The following is a 21,914-nucleotide window of genomic DNA, read 5'->3' as shown; positions in this document are numbered from 1 at the left end:
GGCACCTGGGTGGCTCAGTCAGTGAAGTGTCCAGCTCTCGATCTTGGCTTAGGTCTTGATCTCGGGGTTGTGAGTTCAAGCCTCCACTGGGTGTGGAGCCTACTTAGAAAAACAAAACAAAGTACCTTTGGTCAGCACGTGGCAGGTCACTTACCATCACAGGGAGGGGCTCCAGCAAGCCAATAAGGCAGAATGGCAAACGATAGAGGCTGGAAACAGCCTGGAAATGGGGAGTGCAACTCCAACTCCCACCTGTCCCTGTAACCCCTTGAGCTATGTCAGAGGAATGGCAAGAGGAGGCCCAAGTCCTCTTAAGAGTAGGACAGCAGACCCTTCACCATAACCACAGCAAACAAGAGTGACCAGCAGAGTACCTGCAGGCTAATTCCCACCAGCCCCTGAGTGTCTAGCCAAGGCTACTTACATGAAGAGCCAGCTGACTCATCAGGGTCTCCTCCTTGAAGACCAGTTCTGCCATTTTATCAAGTTGTTCCTGGTGTGCTCGGATGACCACCTGCCTGGGAACACCAGAGGGGATAGTGTGATCCTCTGGGCCTCCCATCTCTCCCAGGCAGCTTTCTGAGGCTAAGCCTCATTTCCAGGCCAGGAACTGCCCCTCCTCAGAATGGTCAAAGCTTTGACCAGCCACGCCCCCCTCCCCCCCCCCCCCCCCCCCCCGCCATCACGTGTTCTTCTCAGGACTTGTCCAGGGACTAAATTATACCAAGAAGATACTGGGAAAGAGGGGCTTCTCGATCTGTCCCTGCCTTCCCAGCTACACTGAGGGACAGGGATGAGTGCTGCTTCTCCCGTACTACAGGAGCTTCCCATGGCTTCCCTGCCCAAAGGCTCAAGGCTATGACCACTGTAGCTGGCACACTTGGGCAAGGTGCGGCCTGCTGCCTCGCCTGCCATCATTTTTACTCCCTGAGGGGAGTCCAGGGACCAAAGCAAGGGCTTTGAGTTCAAAACTGGAGGATCTGCCTTTTGTCAGACCCTACTGCCAGGTAGAGGCCATGGAGACAGCAAGATCGTCTCCTGGGATAGGCAGGCTCCTCATCTGTGTATCCCTCTATGTCCTCTTTGTCTCTGGCCCTGGCCTGAGCCCCAGTGAGCAGGAGACACACAGCTGGCCTAGATACCATGAACCCTCGCAAAGGGCTGTAGCCTTTGTTCCCATACACCCACCAGCTCCCCGGCCCCTAATGCTGAGGGGCCCTGCTGGATCTCTTTGCCTCCTTTCTTTCTCTATGCTTTCTGTTGCCTCTCTTTCTGTTGCACCGTTCACAGCATCCTTGGGGGAAAGCCGCACAAATCACCAGTCCCTCTGTTTTTGACCTTCACCATCTCGCAAGTTCCCCAGCCTGCCTTGGTTCTGAGGGCAGAAGGCTGTAGCTGATGTGTCCCTGGGCAGCACTTCCAGGAACACAGACCTGACAGAATGAAGAGGATTCTGATGTCACCACTGGTCCCAGGCTTGCTGAAGGGGACAGAGCCTCCCTTTTCTCACTCAAGGCCCAGCTTTCCCTGACTCAGGGTTCACCCACCCGGGCAGGCCTGCTCCCTTGAAAAGCGGGCAAAGCCTGTCTAGTTGTAGTGTAGCTCTGACACTGAACCAACGATAACCGTTTCCAGAACAGACAAATGTTTAGCTGGGGTGGGAGGAGGGATGCCAGAGGGCCTCCAGTCTTGGGGAGGGTGTCCAACTTACTGTGCAGGCCCCAGGGTGAGCTGATGGAGTATCCCTGCAGTCTCTGGAGAGCAGCCAGGGGCCAGGGGAGAGTCTGGTCTTACTAAGCACCTTGGCATCGGCCTGTATTTGAGCCACACGATGTTGCTGTTGTAGCAGGGCAACTTGATGGGGTCTCTCAGCAGACTTAGCTCCTGCCAACCAAGTCCTTTTGAAGGTTTCTGTTCCTGGGCCCAGGGCTGGTCAGCCATATCACTACTTTCTGTTTGTGCGGTGAGTAGAGGTGCAGGGTGGGATCCTCCAGTATGGATGTGGGGGAAGGGCTTTCCTGGAAAACCTTGGGAGCTGCTCAGCTCTGCCGCCTCAGCATCAGCATCACACTGCTGGCTACTCGAGTGTTCCTGGGAGGAGAGTACAGGCTCTCTGCTCTGGCAGACCTCCCCTGGGTCAGTCTCACTGATGGGCAACGTCTCAGGTGGGTGCTGACGGATGGGTGACGGGGACAGAGCTGGAAGATCACCATTTGGCTTATTGTCAGGGGGAGATGATGAGAGCCACAAGTGCCCAGCTGCTGAAGACACTGGCAGGAGTGCCTTCTGATCACCGGATGACGCTGTGTGGCCCACAGGTGGGCCCCCTGCTGCCACTAGACTGTGAGCAAGCCCATCGTGGGCCAGCCGTTCCAAGGGAAGAGGGTCCTCATCGTCTGTGTTCTCCAGGAGGGACACAGTGAGGGGAGCCATCAGTCCAGAAGCATATTCAGAACATGTGCCTGATTCCCCTCTACAGTTGTCTTCTTGGTAAGGGTAACTGTTTTTCATGGTTTCGGTCACCAGAGTTGGGCTGTCTCGGCCAACTTCTCTCAGAAGCGTGTTGACTATCTCTCTTTGGTCTGGAGATCCTGGAACTGCCTCGTGGGATAGTGAGAAAATGAAACTGTCTTCTTCTGGGGGTAGTGAACTACCCTCAGCCTGCCCAGGAACCTCACTTCTGAAAGCATTCTGTCTGAGTTCAGAGGGTGGGTCCCCACCACCTTTCTGGCCATATACGAAGTCTACCTGTGAACAGTAAGGCTTCTCTGCAGGGTTGTCTCTGGGGGAAAGCCCCGAGGAGGAAGACTCCTCCTCTCTGCTGCAGTCCAAAGTCACCTTACTTGGACTGTGGCCATGACTGAGTGCTGCTCCTCTGTAGTTTGTGGGGTCCCTAGAGTACATCCAGTTTCCAGTTGGACTCTTCTCGTCACCATCTGTCCTGGGGTTAAAAAGCAGACTCTGCTGCCTTTTGGCCACCTCCGCAGGGCCTTGCTCCCTCTGATGAAGGAAGAACGAGCCTTCACTGTTCTCTAGGGTGTTTCTCTGCTTTGTGGTCCTCTGACTGGAGACATGTGAAAAAGAATCTTCACTGAAATCGCTGTCATCAAGATCCTCAGCATGGGCTCCATCCGGGCTCTCAGAGTAAGAGCAGAAGGGGAGAGGGGTCTCATTCTGGAGCTGCCCCTCCAGGGGCCTGTACTGGCATAAAAACCTTTCCAGTGGTTGGTACTCGAACTTCTGCTGGAAGAGAGGTGGCTGCTGGAACTGCTGGTGATAGAAGCGCAAGTGTTCCTCCCTCTCTTTCTGATGCGGAGGGATGTCTGTCCACACTTCCGAGGCAGGCCTGGCAGGCGTGCTCCCCTTGCTGCCCTGCCCAGATTTTGCTAAGTGGTGGAGGCTGCCAGAGGAGAGCTCGGCCCGTGACACCAGCTGCCGCTGCACAGGCTGCACAGGCTGCACCGTCTTGCATTTGGAGGTTAGCTTCCCACGTGCTAGGGCTTCTCCTGGGCCAGCGGCCTTGCTTCCCCACCTGCGGGCAGTTTTGTTGCCCATTTGATTTTTCTCACAGCAGAAGGGTGCAGACTCTTCTGCCCCTTTTTTGGCTGAATGTCTAGACTGCGTGGCTCCTTTGACAGGGCTGGTCTGAATGACCCACTCCTGGGGAGGACCCCCTCTGGATCCACCCCTCTTACCGGGAACTTTAGGTACAGCCGCAAAAGGGATGTTGGGCGGGTGGCTGGCCAGAGGATGGGCCTTCCCTTTCGTGGAGCCAGGAGCTGCCGTGAATGACTGCTGAAGCCCCAGCTTGACCTTTTTGGGAGAACACTTGTCCCCTGGCAGGGCCACAGGGGAGCTCTGAATTCTTTTTGGAGAAGAGTTTCCAGAGGTCCGATTTCGACTTGTAGCTGAAGCACAACATTTAACGCCTTTCTTTAGTTCTTTGACCCTGTAAATGACCATTTTATGTTAAATGTATATTCTAGCATGCCCCTTAATTCCTTTTCTATACTTTTCAAAAACCAAAGAAAAGCATTACAAAAAAGATGGGTACAGTCTTAGGATATAAATACATACTATACATTCTATGATCAGAAGTTTTTGAAGTCTCCTCAATCCCATGGGATAGGCCACGGAAGCTTGTCTCAGAACCGTCCTACATCCATGATGTTGGGGCCCATGTGTACCTCCTGAAGATGGGCCAACTCGGGAGCTGCCCCATAGCCAGAGACCCCTTTTCCTGCAATCCATCTCCTTTAGGCTTCTCTAAGAAAATGAGTTCCTTCAAACTTGCTGGGTACTTAGGAAGCAAAATCTCTGGAAATAAGCAGGCTTGTGCTAATTCTGTTAAAGGAAAAGTGACTTGTCTATTCCTAGGGTTTCTCAACCTTTGCACAAGCAGTCTTTGAACCCAGGTACTGCTTTGTTGTAGGGAGCTGTCCCATGCACTGTGGGATGTCTAGCAGTATCCTTGGCTTCCACCCACTAAATGCCAGTAGCACTTCTCTCTAGTCATGATGATCAAAAATCTCTCCAGACGTTGCCAAATGTCCACTGGGAGGCAAAATCACCCGCTAGATAGAGAATAGAGAACCATGCTCTATTCCACATGGGAACTTTAGAGAAGATCTCTGCCAGGATTCAGTTGTCAAGATCAGTCTCTTAACTCTTGTGATATTTAAAAACACTGTAAGAATTTAGAATCACAAGGTGACATCAAGTAAAAATGTGATTCTCCAGTGGTCTGTAGATTGTTCACTGAAATATCCCAGGAGGGAGCAGTACTTCTGCCTGGGGCTCCCATAAAATGTCTTTGCCTTTGTTTTGATTTTAATCCAATCCTTACAGGGAGCAATGACCCCTTTGGCCATTTTTGAAAACCAAGATCTAAGCCTGACACTGAGACTTGATTTAAATCTTCCCTTGAAGTGTGAGAGCCAAGGCAGGCAGGTAATACAGCTAAGCAAAGAGATGCAGAATATGACTGAAGACACGTGTCCATGGGCCTTTGTTTAGGTGTTGCAGTAGGGCATACATACAAGGAAATGGGCTGAGAGGTGCCAAGTAAGTCTAGATGGTTCCAAATTACTTCCTGTTATAAAAGTCTTGATTTTAGTTTCATTAGGAGAGAAACACCAAAATTTCCCTCTAGTAGGACTCACAGTAAATAATTCTAGAAAGCGGAGTGCCAGAAGGAATCCTACAGGTAATTTGGTTATTGATGCTAAATGCTTCCAGTGTACTCTTCCTATTCCCAAAATCCTGTCACTGAGCTTTTCTGATAAGTGTAAACCTATTAGGGGTCCAGCTGGAACTTTATTTTTGGATTCCTTAGCAATATTCTAGTATATGGAGAGAAGAAAATTTTAAATCAGAATAAATTTTTACATAAGCAATAAGGGCACCTGGGTGGCTCAGTGGGTTAAAGCCTTGATCCCAAGGTCCTGGGATCAAGCCCTGCATCGGGCTCTCTGCTCAGCGGGGAGCCTGCTTCCCCCTCCCTCTCTGCCTGCCTCTCTGCCTACATGTTATCTCTGTCAAATAAATAAATAAAATCTTAAAATAAATAAATAAGCAATAAAATCATGTGTATATAAATTATTACCTAAAATTAATTTCATTAGGCTTCATTTAAGCACATAAAACAAATGGCTTTCATTTTCAATAATTTATCAGACTGCCTCAAATGGAAGAGATTTCTATTATACTTTTTCTGTTCTTTTTAAAGCCAAAATTATTTCAAATAATTTCTCAATTATACTTAATACCTCTCCTATGTGAAAGGGTTATTTTTCTCTTCCTTTACTGAGGCACTAAGAGAGGAAATGTCTTGTTCTCTGCTCCTAATGATGAAGTTCTTACTTCAAGCAAATGATAACAATGTCATCTGGGGAGTGGTGGGGTTATGAAACAAGATCAGTTTACCGTTATCAATTGTTGAAGCTGGGTAATGGATACGTGGAGATAAAGAATTTCAAGCCATATTCGTTTTTTGGTCCCAACAAGGTTGGATCATCTCATATCTTCTATCTGATCTCAGTTCGTGAAGTAGCCTTTCTTTTTAAGATTTATTTATTTGAGGCAGAGTGAGGGAGAGTGTGTGAAAGGGGGAGGGGCAGAAGGAGAGGGAGAGAGAATCTCAAACACTCCTCACTGAGCGCAGAGCCTGATACGGAGGCTTGATCTCATGACCCCGAGATGTGACCTGAGCCGAAGCCAAGAGTCAGATGCTTAACCCACAAGCCACCCAGGCACCCCACAAAGTAGCCTTTCTTCTAAGGAATGCTAGTACACAGGCATTAGAAAACCAGGCAATAAAGGAAACCTATTTTGGGGACCTATTGCTTAAATTAACACATATTGAATGGTAACTAGTTCCTGGTGTGGTGCTAAGCCCTTCGTAACATATCCTCATTGATTCCACATAACTGTTTTATGAGGTAGATGCTAATATTATCACCTGTCAGATAAAACTGAAGCCCAAAACTGTTGCCCGAGACTGCTCAGCTATTTCATGGCAGAAGCAGGGTATTGGCCCAGATAGTCTTGACTCCAGAGCCCACTCTTATAACCACTTTGTGAGGGGTCTCTCCTATTTAAATGAGATAGGTACACAGAGGGCCTCATCCTGACAGGAAGAGTTCCTCCTTTCATTCACAAATACTTAACTGTGCATCTACTAGGTACCAAGAGCTGTCTGGGCAGTAGATACAGTGGAGAAATAGATAAGGCTTCCTGTTCTCATGGAACTCAAATGATAGCTCACTTTTCCTTCCCAGTGAACTTCATTAAATCCCATGATACTAAAGATTCCTCAACAGTAATAAAAAAACAGGTTTCCCTCAAATAGTTTTTAATCTTGGAGACAGCTTCTGGGAGACCAAAGAGAAGGAAAGGATATAAGACAGGACCAGGCAGCAAAGCAGCCAGAGAAAAGTATAGAAATGATAGTGTCTCACCCATGCTAGGAAACCTACGTGACCATGAGTAAGAGATAGGGCATGGGGGTGGGGGAACCTTGGTAGATACCAAGGTCACCCCAGAAAGAGCCCTGACCATATAGTCAGGCTAGATTTACCGCCAGTTCCCAATAAGCCCTTTTAAAGTTCCCGCCTTTCTCTGGGTTCATTTTAACCTTTTGTAACGTGTCATGTCTGGGTTGATGTCTTCTGGACCTACATAGTTCTAAGCGCTTCTGCCTTGACAAGTAACATGTATTCTCTCCCTTACGATTAGGGCTGAGGCTAGCAGGAAAAAAACCTTGAGCCTTCCACTCCAAAGAAACCTATCATTTCCCACTAGCCATTTAAAAGGCACTGAGGAGGGTGCCTGGGTGGCTCAGTCGGCTAAGCATCTGCCTTCAGCTCAGGCTATGATCCCAGGGTCCTGGGATCAAGTCCCACTTCGGGCCCCCTGCTCAGCAAGAAGCCTGCTTCTCCGCCTGCTTATGTGTGCACGCTGTGTGCACACGTGCTCTCTCCCCCCATCAAATAAATAATAAAATCTTAAAAAATCAAAAGTCTCTAATGGAGATGTCTCCTGAACCAGGGAATGTGTCCCTTTTCTCTTGTCACATTCACACTTGTGAAAAGGCAAGGCCTATCAGGTCACATTCTTCAAAGGACCAATTGCACATTCCCCTGGTACTAGGATCATGGCCTCAAGAACAGACTTCTGCTGGAGCTCAAGATCGGATTTCTGTGTGTGTTTGAGACACACACAGACACAACCTGCTACCTGGGAGCAACTCACCGGTCAGCATAACGCAAGGTATTCAGAGTGTGTTCGGTGGCCACGTGGCTTGGTGAGATGTTGGCAATCATGCAGGTTTTGGCATCACCAATGAAAGAATCCCTCAGGACCTGTCCAAAACAGAAGGCAGGTCAATGAAGTCAATTAACAAAGGACATACTGACTACTTATTGTGTGCAGGACATGGGGCCATAGCTCCCCTCCCTGCTACAAAAAGGCAATTTACAAAGAATAAATACAAATGATCAAAAACACAGAAAAAAGGTACTTCACCAACCAAAGAAATACAAACAAACTAGTAAAAACACTAGTATTGTTCACCCATAAGATTAAGTAAGACTCGTAATACCCTGGCCCTGGTGAGGGTCTAGGGAAATGGGTACTTTTCTACATTGCTATACTATTTCATGTGTACCATGAAACGGTATAAGCTTTTGAGAAGACAGTTTGTCAATATGTATAAAAATATAAAAAATGTGCATGCTTCCAGGACATTATCCTAGAGAGAATTGCTCAGTTGTTTTAAAAAAGAAAGGTAATATATAGGATACGCTTTATAGCATTATAATAATTAGAAAATCTAGGAGTCTGTAAACAGGGAACTGAATACTTTTTTCTTTTTTTTTAAATCTATTTGATAGCACAAGCTCAGGGAGCAGCAGAACGTGAGGGAGAAGTAGGCTTTCTGCTGAGCAGGGAGCCAATGAGGGTCTTAATCCCAGGACACTGGGATCATGACCTAAGCCGAGGGCAGGAGCTTAACCAACTGAACCACCCAGGTGCCCTGCAAACTAAATAAATATTAACTGACTACAATACAACCTTTAAAAATAATTAGGTATATCTGAACTTAGGTACACAAGAAGATCTACAACTTTGAGTGAAGAAGGCATATGATTCCATAACACTGTAAGTAGATCTATGTGTAGATATGTGGGCAGAAAAATATCTGGAAGGATAGTCACCAAAATGTAGCAGTGATTATCACTGAGAGGTAGGATTTTCAGATACCTCTTGCCATCTTCTTTTGTACTTGTATATACATATACTGTTTGAATTATTATTATTAAACAATTTTATTTATTTATTTTAAAAAAATTTCCTTATTTGAGAGAGAGAGAACACAAGCAGGGCAGAAGGAGAGGGATAAGCAGGTCCCCGCCAAGCTGGGAGTTCGATATGGAGCTTGATCCCAGGACCCTAGGATCATGACCCGAGCTGAAGGCAGACACTTAATGACTGAGCCACACAGGGACCCCTAAACGATTTTACTTTTAAACAATCTCTATACCTAACATAGAGCTTGAACCCACAACTCCAAGATCAAGAGTCACACTCCATCGACTGAGTTAGCCAAGTGCCCCTGAATTATTTTTTTCATTTTTTTCTGAAGTATTACTATTATTATTATTATTTTCAAGATTTTATTTATTTGAGAGAGAGAGCACAAGCATAGGGAGTGGCAGGCAGAGGGAGAAGCTGGCTCCCTGCTGAGCAAGGAGCCTGATGTGGGATTAAATAGGAATGCATTTTCTGGAGATGGTGAACTTGTTTTAAAAAGGGTCAGAGCAAGGGGCGCCTGGGTGGCTCACTGGGTTAAGCCTCTGCCTTCGGCTCAGGTCATGGTCTCAGGGTCTTGGGATTGAGTCCCACATCGGGCTTTCGGCTCAGCGGGGAGCCTGCTCCCCGCAATCCCCCACCCCGCCTGCCTCTCTGCCTACTTGTAATCTCTTGTCAAATAAATAAAATCTTAAAAAAAAAAAATGTCAGAGCCAATGTTAGAATCAGGACTAACCACCCATAAAGGGGTTCTTAAATTTCTAGTTGAAATCATGTTTGAGAAGATAGAATCCAACTCACAGATCATGAGTCTAATGAGGTATATTACAGGTTCTGCCCCAGGCCCTGTGGAGCCATTAGGTTAGCTGCACAGAGTAAGAACCTCTGCTAAAATACAAAGATCCTTACCGAGACTGCCGTCTATGCTAGTCTGTCCCCCACTGAGCACAGGACGTAGTGCAGAAAGGAATCATGGGCACCCATAACGGCCTTCACAGCAGTCTGTATGTAGGTAGACCCCTACCTGAGCCACTGTTCTGCAGCCATTACAGTGCTGAATTACTGGCATTTTCCATTCATTAAGAAGCATAGTTTGGGGGTGCCAGGGTGGCTCAGTCATTAAGGGTCTGCCTTCAGCTCAGGTCATGATCCCAGGGTCCTGGGATCGAGCCGTACATTGGGCTCCCTTCTCGTCGGGAAGCCTGCTTCTCCCTCTCCCACTCCCCCTGCTTGTGCTCCATCTCTCATCTCTCTGTCAAATAAATACATAAAATCATTTTTAAAAATTAATATATAATGTATTACTTGCCCCAGGGGTACAGGTCTGTGAATCATCAGGCTTACACACAATACATAAAATCTTAAAAAAATAAGCAAATAGTAAATTAAAAAAATTTTTTAAAGATCTATCTTATCTTTAACTCTAGCCATTATTTTTTGTCTTGAAACACTAAGTCTCATAGCTAAGAAAATGCTTAGTACAGCTATACCAGCCAAACATTCAGAGACTCCATTAAATCGAAAATGTTTCTTTATATTAGAAATAAGCAGAAAGCTGTTGGATGGTGGCCAGAAGTGCACTACTGCCTGTGAAAGCTCAGCTGCTTCATACCGCAGGCATCTCTGCCCGAGGATGCCCATCTCTGCCCAGAATGACCTGGTAAGGAATGTGACTCCTTCCCTGCCCTCCCCCTCCCTGAGCTTAGCATCATGCTTTGCTGGCAGTGGAGGCTTTGCTGAATGAACAAATGAATGCAAGAACAAACAAATGAATGAAACAGAACAAACTCGAAGTTCACATTTAACTTTACCTGAGTTAATTTGCTTTGCCTGAAGGGAGTGTGGGTGTGTTGCTGATCCAAGGCTCGGATACATTCCTTCAGCTGCAAAGGGGTAGATCAACAACAAGCACAGGAAATACCACATGCAAAGAGAGAGGAACAGATCAGACTTTTCTTAAAAGAGCCATTCTCAGACAATCCTCCAAAAGGAAGTAAAAATGCCCTGGTAGCTTCTTATCCAACAGGAAAAATCAAGCTAGAAGGGTGAACATCCTGAGCTCCCTGTGTCTATTTGAGGGTCTCCCATCCTAAAGGCTCTGATCCTAGGATTAGCCCCAGTAGTGGGGAGCAGAAAAACCAGGGACCTTCCCACAGGCCCCAGAGTCCAGGCTCATGTGGTGGCAGTCTAGGCTTGCCAGCTCCCTTTTTCTTGCTTCCTCTCATATGATTAGCAGTTATAGGTGCGCTTAAGTACAGAAAATACCTATATACCACTCCCCCACCTCCCTGCTCACATATGTACACCTATAGGTGTAGATTCAGATATAAGTTTTCGGATAATTATTTTGAAAGAGAGCAGGAGCATGCACTAACTTAAAGAAATCCATAGAGAATTTTTGCTTTTATTTATTTATTAAAGTCTCTCTCTTTTTTAAAGATTTTATTTATTTATTTGACAGAGAGAGATCACAAGTAGGCAGAGAGGCAGGCAGAGAGAGAGGAGGAAGCAGGCTCCCTGCTGAGCAGAGAACCCGATGCGGGGCTCGATCCCAGGACCCTGAAACCATGACCTGAGCCGAAGGCAGAGGCTTAACCCACTGAGCTATCCAGGTGCCCCTTCTTTTATTTAAAAGTAGGGGCACCTGAGTGGCTCAGTGGGTTAAGCCATAGTTTTGAACTGTGTCTTCAACCATCTGTGCTTTATCTTTTGTTTTTTCTAATAGTTTTTTTTTTTTTTTTTAAGTAAACCCTATGCCCAACGTGGGGCTCAACTCATGACCCCAAGATCAAGAGTCACATGCTCCACTGACTGGGCCAGCCAGGCCCACCTGGCTTTATCTTGATTTATTTTCTGCATCCATTATCAAGATGTGTGCTAAGGTATCAGAAAAGCCCAAGAGGTTATTTTTGGGGTCTGGGAATGCTCACCTTTGTTTCCATATAAATTAATGGTAATCACTCTTTGCCTTATGCCATTTTGGCTTACAAAAGATTTCATAGGGAAGTTCTATTTTCAGATAGCGGGAGAAACCTGTACAAGGAAATTTCCTCTTTTATTACAAACCAATGCAATATCCCCAAACTTTACCACTGGGACAGTTCTCCAAAAGGGACAAACAGGTAACCAAACCCTTGGCCTGAGTTACACCTGCCCCTTACATACTCAAATCCAAGTGTGGCCACTGATCCTTATCAGCCTTTGAGAACAATCTGAGCAATAAAATAATAAAAATGTATTATAATCTAGCAAATAAAAGAAATATCCACTTACTGTTATAAATAATCTAATAAATTAATTGTAGGGAAAGGACAGCTCTGTCTTATAGCAGAATTCCAACCAATTAATATAAAAAGGATGATAGGAACAGGAAATCTCACCAGGTAAACATCACAGTAATGATTGTTCCAGGTTAAGAATAATCAACAGATGCTAAACTTAGGCAGCGAAAGTGTGATGTAAATAGGAAATTGCATAGTTTCAGACTATCTGCCCATAAGTCATTTATTTACTTATTTACTTACTTATTTATGAAAGAGAGAGAACATGCAGAGCAAGCAAGAGAGCATGAGCAGGGGGAGGAGCAGAGGGAGAAGCAGACTTCCTGATGAGAGGGGATCCCGCCACTGGGCATGATCCCTGGGATGTGGGGATCATGACCTGAGCCAAAGGCAGATGCCCAACCAACCCAGGTGCCCCAAGATACTTATTAATTACAAAGGGAAAATGGTTAACATTACAGTGGAGAAACTTAGCACAAACCATCTTAACTAAGTGATCAAAGTTAACATCACCAGTAATGAGACATACTGACTTCACGTACCACCTATATGATTCACTGAGAACGGTACAATTTATGTGGTATTCTTGCTCAAAATTCTTTACCTCAATCTAATCTTGAGAAAACACTGAATAAACCCAAATTTACAATCTGCAAAAACAAAAACAAAAACAAACAACCAAACCCAAAAAACCAGGCAGGACAGCACTCTTCAAAGGTGTTGAAGTCACAGATGACAAAAACTGTGGAGACTATGAGAACATGACAACTAAACATAATATAGGATCCTGGACCCAAAAAAGGGCATTAGTGGGACTACTGGTGAAATTCACACAAGGTCTGTAGATTAGTTAATAGTATTATACCGATGTTATTGTTGTTGTCTTGGTATTATACCAATGTTAATTTCCTGATTTAGATAATTTTATTATGGTTATACAAGATATTAGTAATATGGAAACTGGGTGAAGGAATGCTGTGTATTTAATTTTGGCAACTTTGTTTTGGTAAATCTAAAATTATTCAAAAACCAGGGGCGCCTGGGTGGCTCAGTGGGTTGGGCCTCTGTCTTCCGCTCGGGTAGTGATCTCACGGTCCCAGGATAGAGCCTGCTTCCCCCCCACCCCCACCTGCTTCTCTGCCTACTTCTGATCTCTGTCAAATAAATAAATAAAATCTTAAAAAAAAAATTATTCAGGGCGCCTGGGTGGCTCAGTGGGTTAAGTCTCTCTTCAGCTCGGGTCATGATCCCAGGGTCCTCGGATCGAGCCCCATGTCGGGCTCTCTGCTCCACGGGGAGCCTGCTTCCTCCTCTCTCTCTCTGCCTGCCTCTCTGCCTCCTTGTGGTCTCTGTCTGTCAAATAATAAAATCTTTCAAAAAAAATTATTCAGAAACTGAAAAAGTAAAAAGAGATGCAGATTGTCTTTCTCACCTCTCTCTGCTTTGCAATTTATCCCTCATGAGGCCTGGAAATAAAGTGCCTAGGTGGAGACTTCAGTTCTGATCAAAAGAACTTAAATGATATGGAGGGGCACAGGCAGCACTATGCAGCTGCAAAAAGGAACAAGGAAGATGTCTACATACAGCCATGTAGTGAGCTCTAGGATATTGCTAAGTGAAAAGAGCAAAGTGTTTACAGTGTGCTACCCTTTTTTTCAAGGTGAATACAAATATATATATAGGTAAAAAAAATGATTATCTAAGAAGTGGGAGGTAATAGGGTTGAGGGGACAGGGATGGACACAAGACTTCTTTCAGATTGGCTTGTTCTACAGTTTATACTTAGCTGAATATGAAATTGGTAAGCTTAAACACATAGAAAAGATTTCAAATGACTGTGCAACACGTATTATGACTGTACATCTAAGTGGGATACAACCTAAGGGTGAAAAGGAAACTGCAAAGAAATCTTAATCCGAATTCAATAATATTATGAAAAATATCAGCATTATTTTGAAACACACATATACTAAAGTAGAGCAAATAAATTATATAAATGCTGTGGGGTGCCTGGATGGCTCAATTGTTAAATGTCTGCCTTTGGTTTAAGTCATGATCCCAGAGTCCTGGGATCGAGCCCCGCATCAGGCTCCCTGCTTGTCGGGAAGCCTGCCTCTCCCTCTCCCACTTCCCCTGCTTTTGAATTAATTTATTAATATGAATCCCTAATGTATTTTCCTCTTTCAAAAAAAAATCATGATGATTCACAGACCTGTACCCCAGGGGCAAATAATACATTATATGTTAGTAAAAATAATTTTAAAAAATCAATTTCCTAGCTCTAAAAAAAAAAACGCCTAGAAGGACTAACCCAGTGGTAGTAAGCACCCCTAGCACCCCTAACTGGTCTCGAAATGCCATTTCCTCCTAAAACCAAAGCTTGTTGAAGAATTGCCTGATCAAGGTCTGCGGAAGGAAATGTACAAGAGGAGCGTGGAACATCTTGTCTTGCCAGAATGCCAGGAAGCTAGAAGCTATTAGACTAATAGTTGGTCAAAAACTAGAGGAACATACTTGAAAAGGCTCCCATTGCCCAAAGGATGTATAATTTAAATAACAAAAAGAATAATGATTACAATGAATCTATAATAATACAAAACCAAACAAAACAGTAAATAACAACAAATTAATTGGTCGGATTTAGGTTACTAGCATTTATCTCGTCTCTACTGAATGAACTATATTTCAGGATAATCATAATCACATACTTGAAGAAAAATTCTTCCAGCTAATAAAGAAGGAATATGAGAATGAGAATATCACAATTTCAGAATCCCTAATGGAACAATAGATACAGGTGATGCTTATCTATAGCTTGTAAACCCATTAAATGAAGAAGTCTCATAGGAAACTATAAAGGAGAAATTACGCTGTCAACACTTGAACCTTTAATTCTTAAAAATCACAAAAAGAGGTGCACCTGGGTGGCTCAGTGGGTTAAGCCACTGCCTTCAGCTCAGGTCATGATCTCAGGGTCTTGGAATAGAGCCCCGCATCAGGCTCTCTGCTCAGCAGGGAGCCTGCTTCTACTTCTCTCTCTTCCTGCCTCTCTGCTTACTTGTGATCTCTGTATGTCAAATAAATAAATAAAATCTTTAAAATAAAAATCACAAAAAGACAACCAGACATTCTGTATGTCCTGATATGTTCCTATAGAAGTCTAAAAACTACCCATGAATTCCTGCCAAAAAACCAGAACCTCAATCTGATCAAGCTTCTAGTACAGTGCTTTCCCAATAGGAATATGTTAGCCCCAAGAGCAAACTTTGTGTGTAATTTTAAATCTCTAGTACATTAAAAAAAAATGAAATTAATTTTTTTTTTAAGATTTTATTTATTTCAGAGAGTGAGCAAGAGAGAGCATGAGTAGGAGGATGAGAGGGAGAAGCAGATGCCCCTCTGAGCAGCGATCCCAATGTGGGCTGATCCCAAGACCCTGAGATCATGACCTGAGCTGAAGGTAGACGCTAAACCGACTGAGCCAGCCAGGTACCCTGAAATTAATCTTAATTATATAATCTTAACTATATGTAATCCAATATAGCCAAAAACATTTAAAAAAACCAGCAAAATATTATTTTAGCATGTAATCAATATGAAAAAATATTAATAAGATATCATACCTGCTTAATAAAATATATAAATACATAAATAAAATATATAAATAAAAATAAAAATTAAATATTAAAAAATTAAAAAAGAAAAATATTAATAAGATATTATACCTGCTTCACAATCCAGTGTGTATCTTACACTTAGGCATGTATCAGCTCAGAGGAACTATATTTGAAGGGCTCAATAACCACATGTGGCTTAGTGGCTCCCTCCTGTACAGCACGAGTACAGATCTTAGCCACTTTATAGAAAAGAGGATAGAGTATGATGATACACATCAATGTGGGAATGCAGTCAACCTAATTCCCAATGTTGGAAAATCTTATAGGGCAAATACACTGATATTAAAAGAGAGAGAAAACTGGGTGCCGGGGAGAGCCTGTTTTCCCATTTCTCTGCCTGCCTCTCTGCCTACTTGTGATCTGTCAAATAAATAAATAAAATCTTTAAAAAAAAATAAGAGAGAGAGAAAACAAAAGAACTGATATAGAATAAAGGAGACTATCAAAAGCAATCCAAGGGTCTTGTTTGCATCTTGATTTGAACAAACTGTGAAAAGACATTTATGGGACAACTGGAGAAATCATAATACTTCCTGGATAATAGATAACATTACATAATTACTTCCTCAGGTATGATAATGGCATTACAGTTATATTCAAAAGTAAGAGTCTTATCTCTTTGAGATAATGAAATACTTGTGGGAGAAATGACAAGATGACAGGATTTGCTTTACAATAATCAGGGGAAGGAAAGGGTTCATTAGATTTTTCACGTGTTGAAGCTGGGTGCAAGTATTTGGGAGGTCATTATGTGATTTATTCTATTTTGTTATGTTTGAAAAATTAATACAATTTAAAAACTTGATGAGAGAGAGAAAGCTTACCTAAGTTAACCATTCAGCTGCTGCAGAAATACTTTTCTGCTCCTAAGGGACTGACCAGAGGAAGAGAAGGCAGGAACAGAAGGGAAGAGTTGCCTAGAACTTCTAAGAATCTGACTGGGCAGCCTCTATCTCTAACCCTGGAACCCCACTTCCAGACAGGAGCATGTTCTTGCTCCGCTGACTCTACCCCACCCCATCTTCACCCACTCTGGCTGCATGTAAAAGAGGGGCAAAAATCTCTCAAGAAGGATTTTTAGGAGCACCTGGGTGGCTCAGTGGGTTAAAGCCTCTGCCTTCGGCTCAGGTCATGATCCTGGGGTTCTGGGATCGAGCCCCGCATCGGGCTCTCTGCTCGGCAGGGAGCCTACTTCCCCCTCTCTCTCTGCCTGCCTCTCTGCCTACTTGTGATTCCTGTCTGTCAAGTAAATAAATAAAATCTTAAAAAAAAAAAAAAAAAGAAGGATTTTTAGATCAAAGCTTTCAAACAACTTACAGCCAGAAGACTCTGGTTTATTTCTGCGCCTTCCATCTTTGTCTGTCTGTCTGAGTCTCTGGCATCTGCTGCTCTTTCGCTGCCAGCCAAGTCAATAAAAGAGATCCTAGAGAAAACACACAGCAGGGATAACTTCTTGGGGGCCTTGGTTTATTTTTACATCAGTCAGCATTTTGCAGCAGCAGGAAGAAATTAACACTGGCCCAACCTCTGGAAAGAAAAGACACACTGTTAGCTTTCCAAAAGTATTAGAAGACTCTGATCTGTCAGCTGTTGCCCTCACTGCTCAGACACTTCTGTTGGTTTTAATCATTTGTGAGAAATTAATAAAATTAATAAAACATTCTTCCTATAAGGCTAAATGACTACAGTGCAAATCACTTAGGTGACCACTTAGATAATTAAATAGAAAGTTTTGTGGGCTGCTTTCCAGGTGCCCCCCTCAAAAAGAGAAGAAGAAGAGGAGGAATTATAAGTAAGAAAGAAAAAAAAGACTCATTACTCAGAGGTGAGAGCGCCTCATCCATCAGTGTGGCAGAGTTTGCTAAGATAGCACCAGAGAAGCAATGAATGTACCCAATTGTCTTATGGCTTCTTTCAAGGAGGATAGATTAATTTTTTTCTTTTCTTTTTTTGGCCTGTAAGCTGAGATGCATTTCCTACTATTTCTTTGCTGATACTGTGTTTCACGTTAGAAGCAATCAATGTCCCTTTTAATAATGTAGGCTTGACCAACAATAGGTCATTACTTCATGGTTAATCAACTGATGGCACTTTAATACAATGATTTATTTCAGGGCTAACAACTCTACTCTGTATCCCTGATATTTACGAAAAACTCTACGGTGGCAGAATGTCCTGTTGTTGATAACACATATTTCAAAGTCACATTAGGGAGAGGCAGACAATGCAATTCCTTGCATATTTCCAACTCACCTGCCAAATGTCCTCTTAGCTGAATCCTTGATCTGAATTTGGATGATAGCATGGGAACGGGAGGAGTCTGCATTAACTCCAGTGGCCCCAGTGCTGCGCTCCTTGCTGCCCTTCAGAATCACCTGAAAATAAAATCCATAGGGTGATTCCCTCAAGAAGTAAAAAAATTCCCCTGGCTCCTAAGTGTTGGCTGAGAGCCATAGAGACCAGGCATATAACTGTCAGTACACAGCAGTATTTTCATTCTATGTAGAAAGCTGCCTAAACATGTAATCATACAGAGTAAGTAGCCAACAGCAGTGCAAACAATGGGGAATACTAACCTTGGGGAGAATATTCAACAGCTCAAGAGATAATTTACTTCTTGATCTAACATATTCTTTTTAATATCTTTGACAGATTTAGCCTGACTACAGTCTCCACGGCATGATTTGTCTCCAAGGCAATGTCCCATACCACCCATCTGTCTTGGGAACTAAAGTAAAGACAGAAATGTGCATCATGGAATGACTGATTACAATCACCTGTTCCACCAGGAAGCAGTCACAGAGGGGCCCAGGCATGATGTGTGGGGAACACGGAAGTAATGAGCTATCACAACTGACATGATTTCCATTGAGACCATAGAAGAAGAGACTAACTTGGGTCCCTACAGTCCGATGGGAAAGGGGAAATAGAGGTGAAGTCTCAGGACTGCCTCTTGCCCCTGAAAACCCAGTCATATGTGAACATGCTGCCCTGATTTTAGACAGAGGGAGGAGTGCTGATTACTGAGAATCAAAAAGGTGAAGAAATATTACTTGACAGAGGGGTGGCCTGGCTGGCTGAGTCAGTGGAATGTGCGACTCTTGATCTTGGTGTTGTGGGTTTGAGCTCCATGTTGGGTGTAGAGATTACTTAAAAATAAAAAAAAAATTTATTAAATGAAACATTATTTGACAGACTCTTCACAACAGCCTAGATATGAGATGAGTTCATTCTATTATGCCCAGTACATGTTGAAGACAAATTCAAGAGGTTGAGTCACAGGGCACTTGGGTGGCTCAGTTGGTTGAGTGTCCAACTTCCGGTTTTAGCTCAGGTCATGATCTCAACGTGGTGAGATTGAGCCCTGGGAGGGCCTCTGTGCTCAGCACAGAGTCTGCCTGAGGTTCTCTCTATAGCCCTTTCCCTGCTCACACTGACTGTCTCTATATAAATAAATAAAATCTTAAGGAAAAAAAGAAGTTGATTTGCTCACAAAAAGCTGTTGTGTGACAGAACCAAATTCCACATTCAGTATGTCTAACTCTAAAGCTCATGTGGTTTCCACTAAGCTGTCAGGTACTTCTGATAAATTCATTTATTTTGCAGTGAATTAAGGGTAAGGAAGTCCTATCTCAATTTTCTCAATCTTTCAAAATTTTAATTTGTATTTTACTGAACATAACCACAGTTTCCAACTTAAGAGTCCAAAAGTTGCCAGACTCAAACTTCAACAATAGGCCATAAAATATCTTAACATGCAGGTACTTTTTACAAGTTTAATATGGATGGAACTAGAGGGTATTATGCCAAGTAATATAAGTCAGTCAGAGAAAGACAATTATCATATGATCATATGTGGAAACAAAACAGGAGATCACAGGGGAAGAGAAGAAAAAATAAAAGAAGATGAAACCAGAGAGGGAGACAAACCGTAAGAGACCCTTAAACATAGGAAACAAACCGAGGGATGCTGGAAGGGAGGGGGTGGAGGGATGGGGTAACTGGGTGATAGAAATTAAGGAAGGCAAGTGATGTAATGAGCACTGCTTATTATATGAAACTGATGAATCACAGGCCTGTACCTCTGAAACCAATAACACATGTTAATTGAATTTAAATAAAAAATGTTAAAAAAAATTTTTTTTAATATTTAGTAAGTTCTTCATGGTTTAAGCAGTTGTATTTCTAAAAATTATCTGTACATGAGATTTAGAATTGTACTTTAAAATCAAATTTAGAATCATGTTTTAGATGCACTCATTTTTTAAATAGTCTACTAAAAGTATAACAGGTCTATCTGATGAATCTTTTTATAAAGAAAAGAACCTGTTAATTTCTAACACTGGATTTTCAACTACATGGCTAGTATGTTACTGCTAATAAAAAATGGGAAGAGTGAGAACAATAGTCCCTTAAAATGGGTGTGGCAGGTGCCCCTGCCATGAGCTGCTCACTGAGCTCCATGGCTAACTGGGTCATGAAAGGCACATCTATAACTGATGTCCCCTGTCACTCTGACCTCATGCTTACTTAGACTGTAAGGCCATGATGACAATGTGTGATGTTCTTTTTATCAAACCTTTTTTTCCTTTTTCTATCAGAAAAGAAGACATGCTTACTGTAGAAAACTTGGAAGACACAGGAAAAATATTACGAAGAAAATATATACCTCCCATAATTCCAGAGTTAACAAGATTCTGGTGTATTTCCTTTTGTTTTAGGGTTCTCACACCTTTTTTGCTTTTTTGTTCATTTTGGTCTTTTATAAGCACCATGAAGAGACAGGGGAGATATTTTAAATCTCTAAATTTGTGTAAACAATATGCTTGATAAGGGAAAAAACACAGAGAAGTTGGTGACTTATCCAAGATCACAAAGGTCAAATATGGTCGGGCTAGGGATAGAAGCCCGGTGTCCTCTGCCACATGTGAAAGTAATGATGCTACTTCCACTGGGACATAGTGAAAGCTCTGAGAGGCCTCAGGGCCAGGAACTGTAGATAGTGACAGAAACTCAAAGGATGGGTTGTGGTTCACCCCCAGGGGAGCCAAGAAAGACTGACTTTTGGGCTTGTATGATAGATTTTTACACATGGTTTTCCATGCACCTTGTCCACCTTACCTATCATGATGTGTTAGCTACCTGTGAGTATGTCTCAGAAAACCTAACATGTTGAGAACTTTCCTGACTAAATGCCTTTTAGGGAAGGCATGAAGGAATTTCTGGTTCTGGTCATTTCCTCAGCTTCAGAAATAGATTGCAATCACCATTCCTTTCAGAAACTGAAATAAAGCAGCTGAACTCTGAGGAGTAAAATGACTAAGTTTGTGAAGATCATCAGACAAATTTTTCTAAGTGACATACAGACTTAACTGTAGGGGTTAAGGTAGTGAAATCTGAAGTTAGACTGGGTATGTGTGCCAGCTCTGACATGTGGTTGTGTGAACCTGCAATGAGCAAAATTTTGCAAGTCACTTAACTTTTCAGAGCCTCAGTTTATCTATAAGATCATAATCTCATAGATTACTTAAGACAACTAAAAAGATGACACAAGATAATACAAGTAAAGCATTTAGAATTATGATTGGCACATGGTAAATTCTCAGTAAATATTCATTTTAAAAAGATTTATTTAGGGGTGCCTGGGTGGCTCAGTAGGTTAAAGCCTCTGCCTTCGGCTTGGGTCATGATCCCAGGGTCCTGGGATCGAGCCCCGCATCAGGCTCTCTGCTCTGCGGGGAGCCTGCTTCCACCTCTCTCTGCCTGCTTGTGATCTCTGTCTGTCAAATAAATAAATAAAATCATTTAAAAAAAAAGACTGATTTATTTATTTTGGAGAGGGAGAGAGAGAGAGAGAGAGAGAGAGGACACCTGCTGTGCAAGCGGAGGGAGGGGCAGAGAGAATCTCAAGCAGACTTCCGGCTGATTAAGGAGCCCCACGTGAGGACTCAGTCTCAAGACCCTAAGATCATGACCTGAGCCAAAATCAAGAGTCCAATGCTTAACCAACTAAACCCACCCAGGTGCACCCAATAAATATTAATTTTAATAAAGAACATCTCTCTCTCTCTCTTTTAAGATTTTTTATTTTAAGTAATCACTACACCCAATGTGGGGGTCAAACTCACAAACCTGAGATCAAGAG

The 21,914-nt window shown here is 43.2% G+C and overlaps 1 protein-coding gene across 1 annotated transcript in view; it reads right to left on the bottom strand.

Moving 5' to 3' along the window:
- Positions 1 to 21,914, bottom strand: part of KIF24 (kinesin family member 24) — a 78,196-nt gene that overhangs the window by 1,536 nt on the left and 54,746 nt on the right. Inside the window, exons 7-12 of the mRNA XM_046022517.1 lie at positions 18,023 to 18,144; positions 17,087 to 17,192; positions 10,623 to 10,694; positions 7,753 to 7,862; positions 1,712 to 3,949; positions 425 to 518 (exon numbers count right to left, since the gene is read on the bottom strand). Of these exons, the coding sequence (XP_045878473.1) occupies positions 425 to 518; positions 1,712 to 3,949; positions 7,753 to 7,862; positions 10,623 to 10,694; positions 17,087 to 17,192; positions 18,023 to 18,144 (2,742 nt within the window). The remainder of the gene's footprint in view (positions 1 to 424; positions 519 to 1,711; positions 3,950 to 7,752; positions 7,863 to 10,622; positions 10,695 to 17,086; positions 17,193 to 18,022; positions 18,145 to 21,914) is intronic.

This window comes from Meles meles, chromosome 11, assembly GCF_922984935.1.
Source record: "Meles meles chromosome 11, mMelMel3.1 paternal haplotype, whole genome shotgun sequence".
In the NCBI taxonomy this organism is placed as follows: Eukaryota; Metazoa; Chordata; class Mammalia; order Carnivora; family Mustelidae; genus Meles; species Meles meles.
Note: the sequence above shows the minus strand (reverse complement) of the source record. Positions and strands in the feature narration are given on the sequence as shown.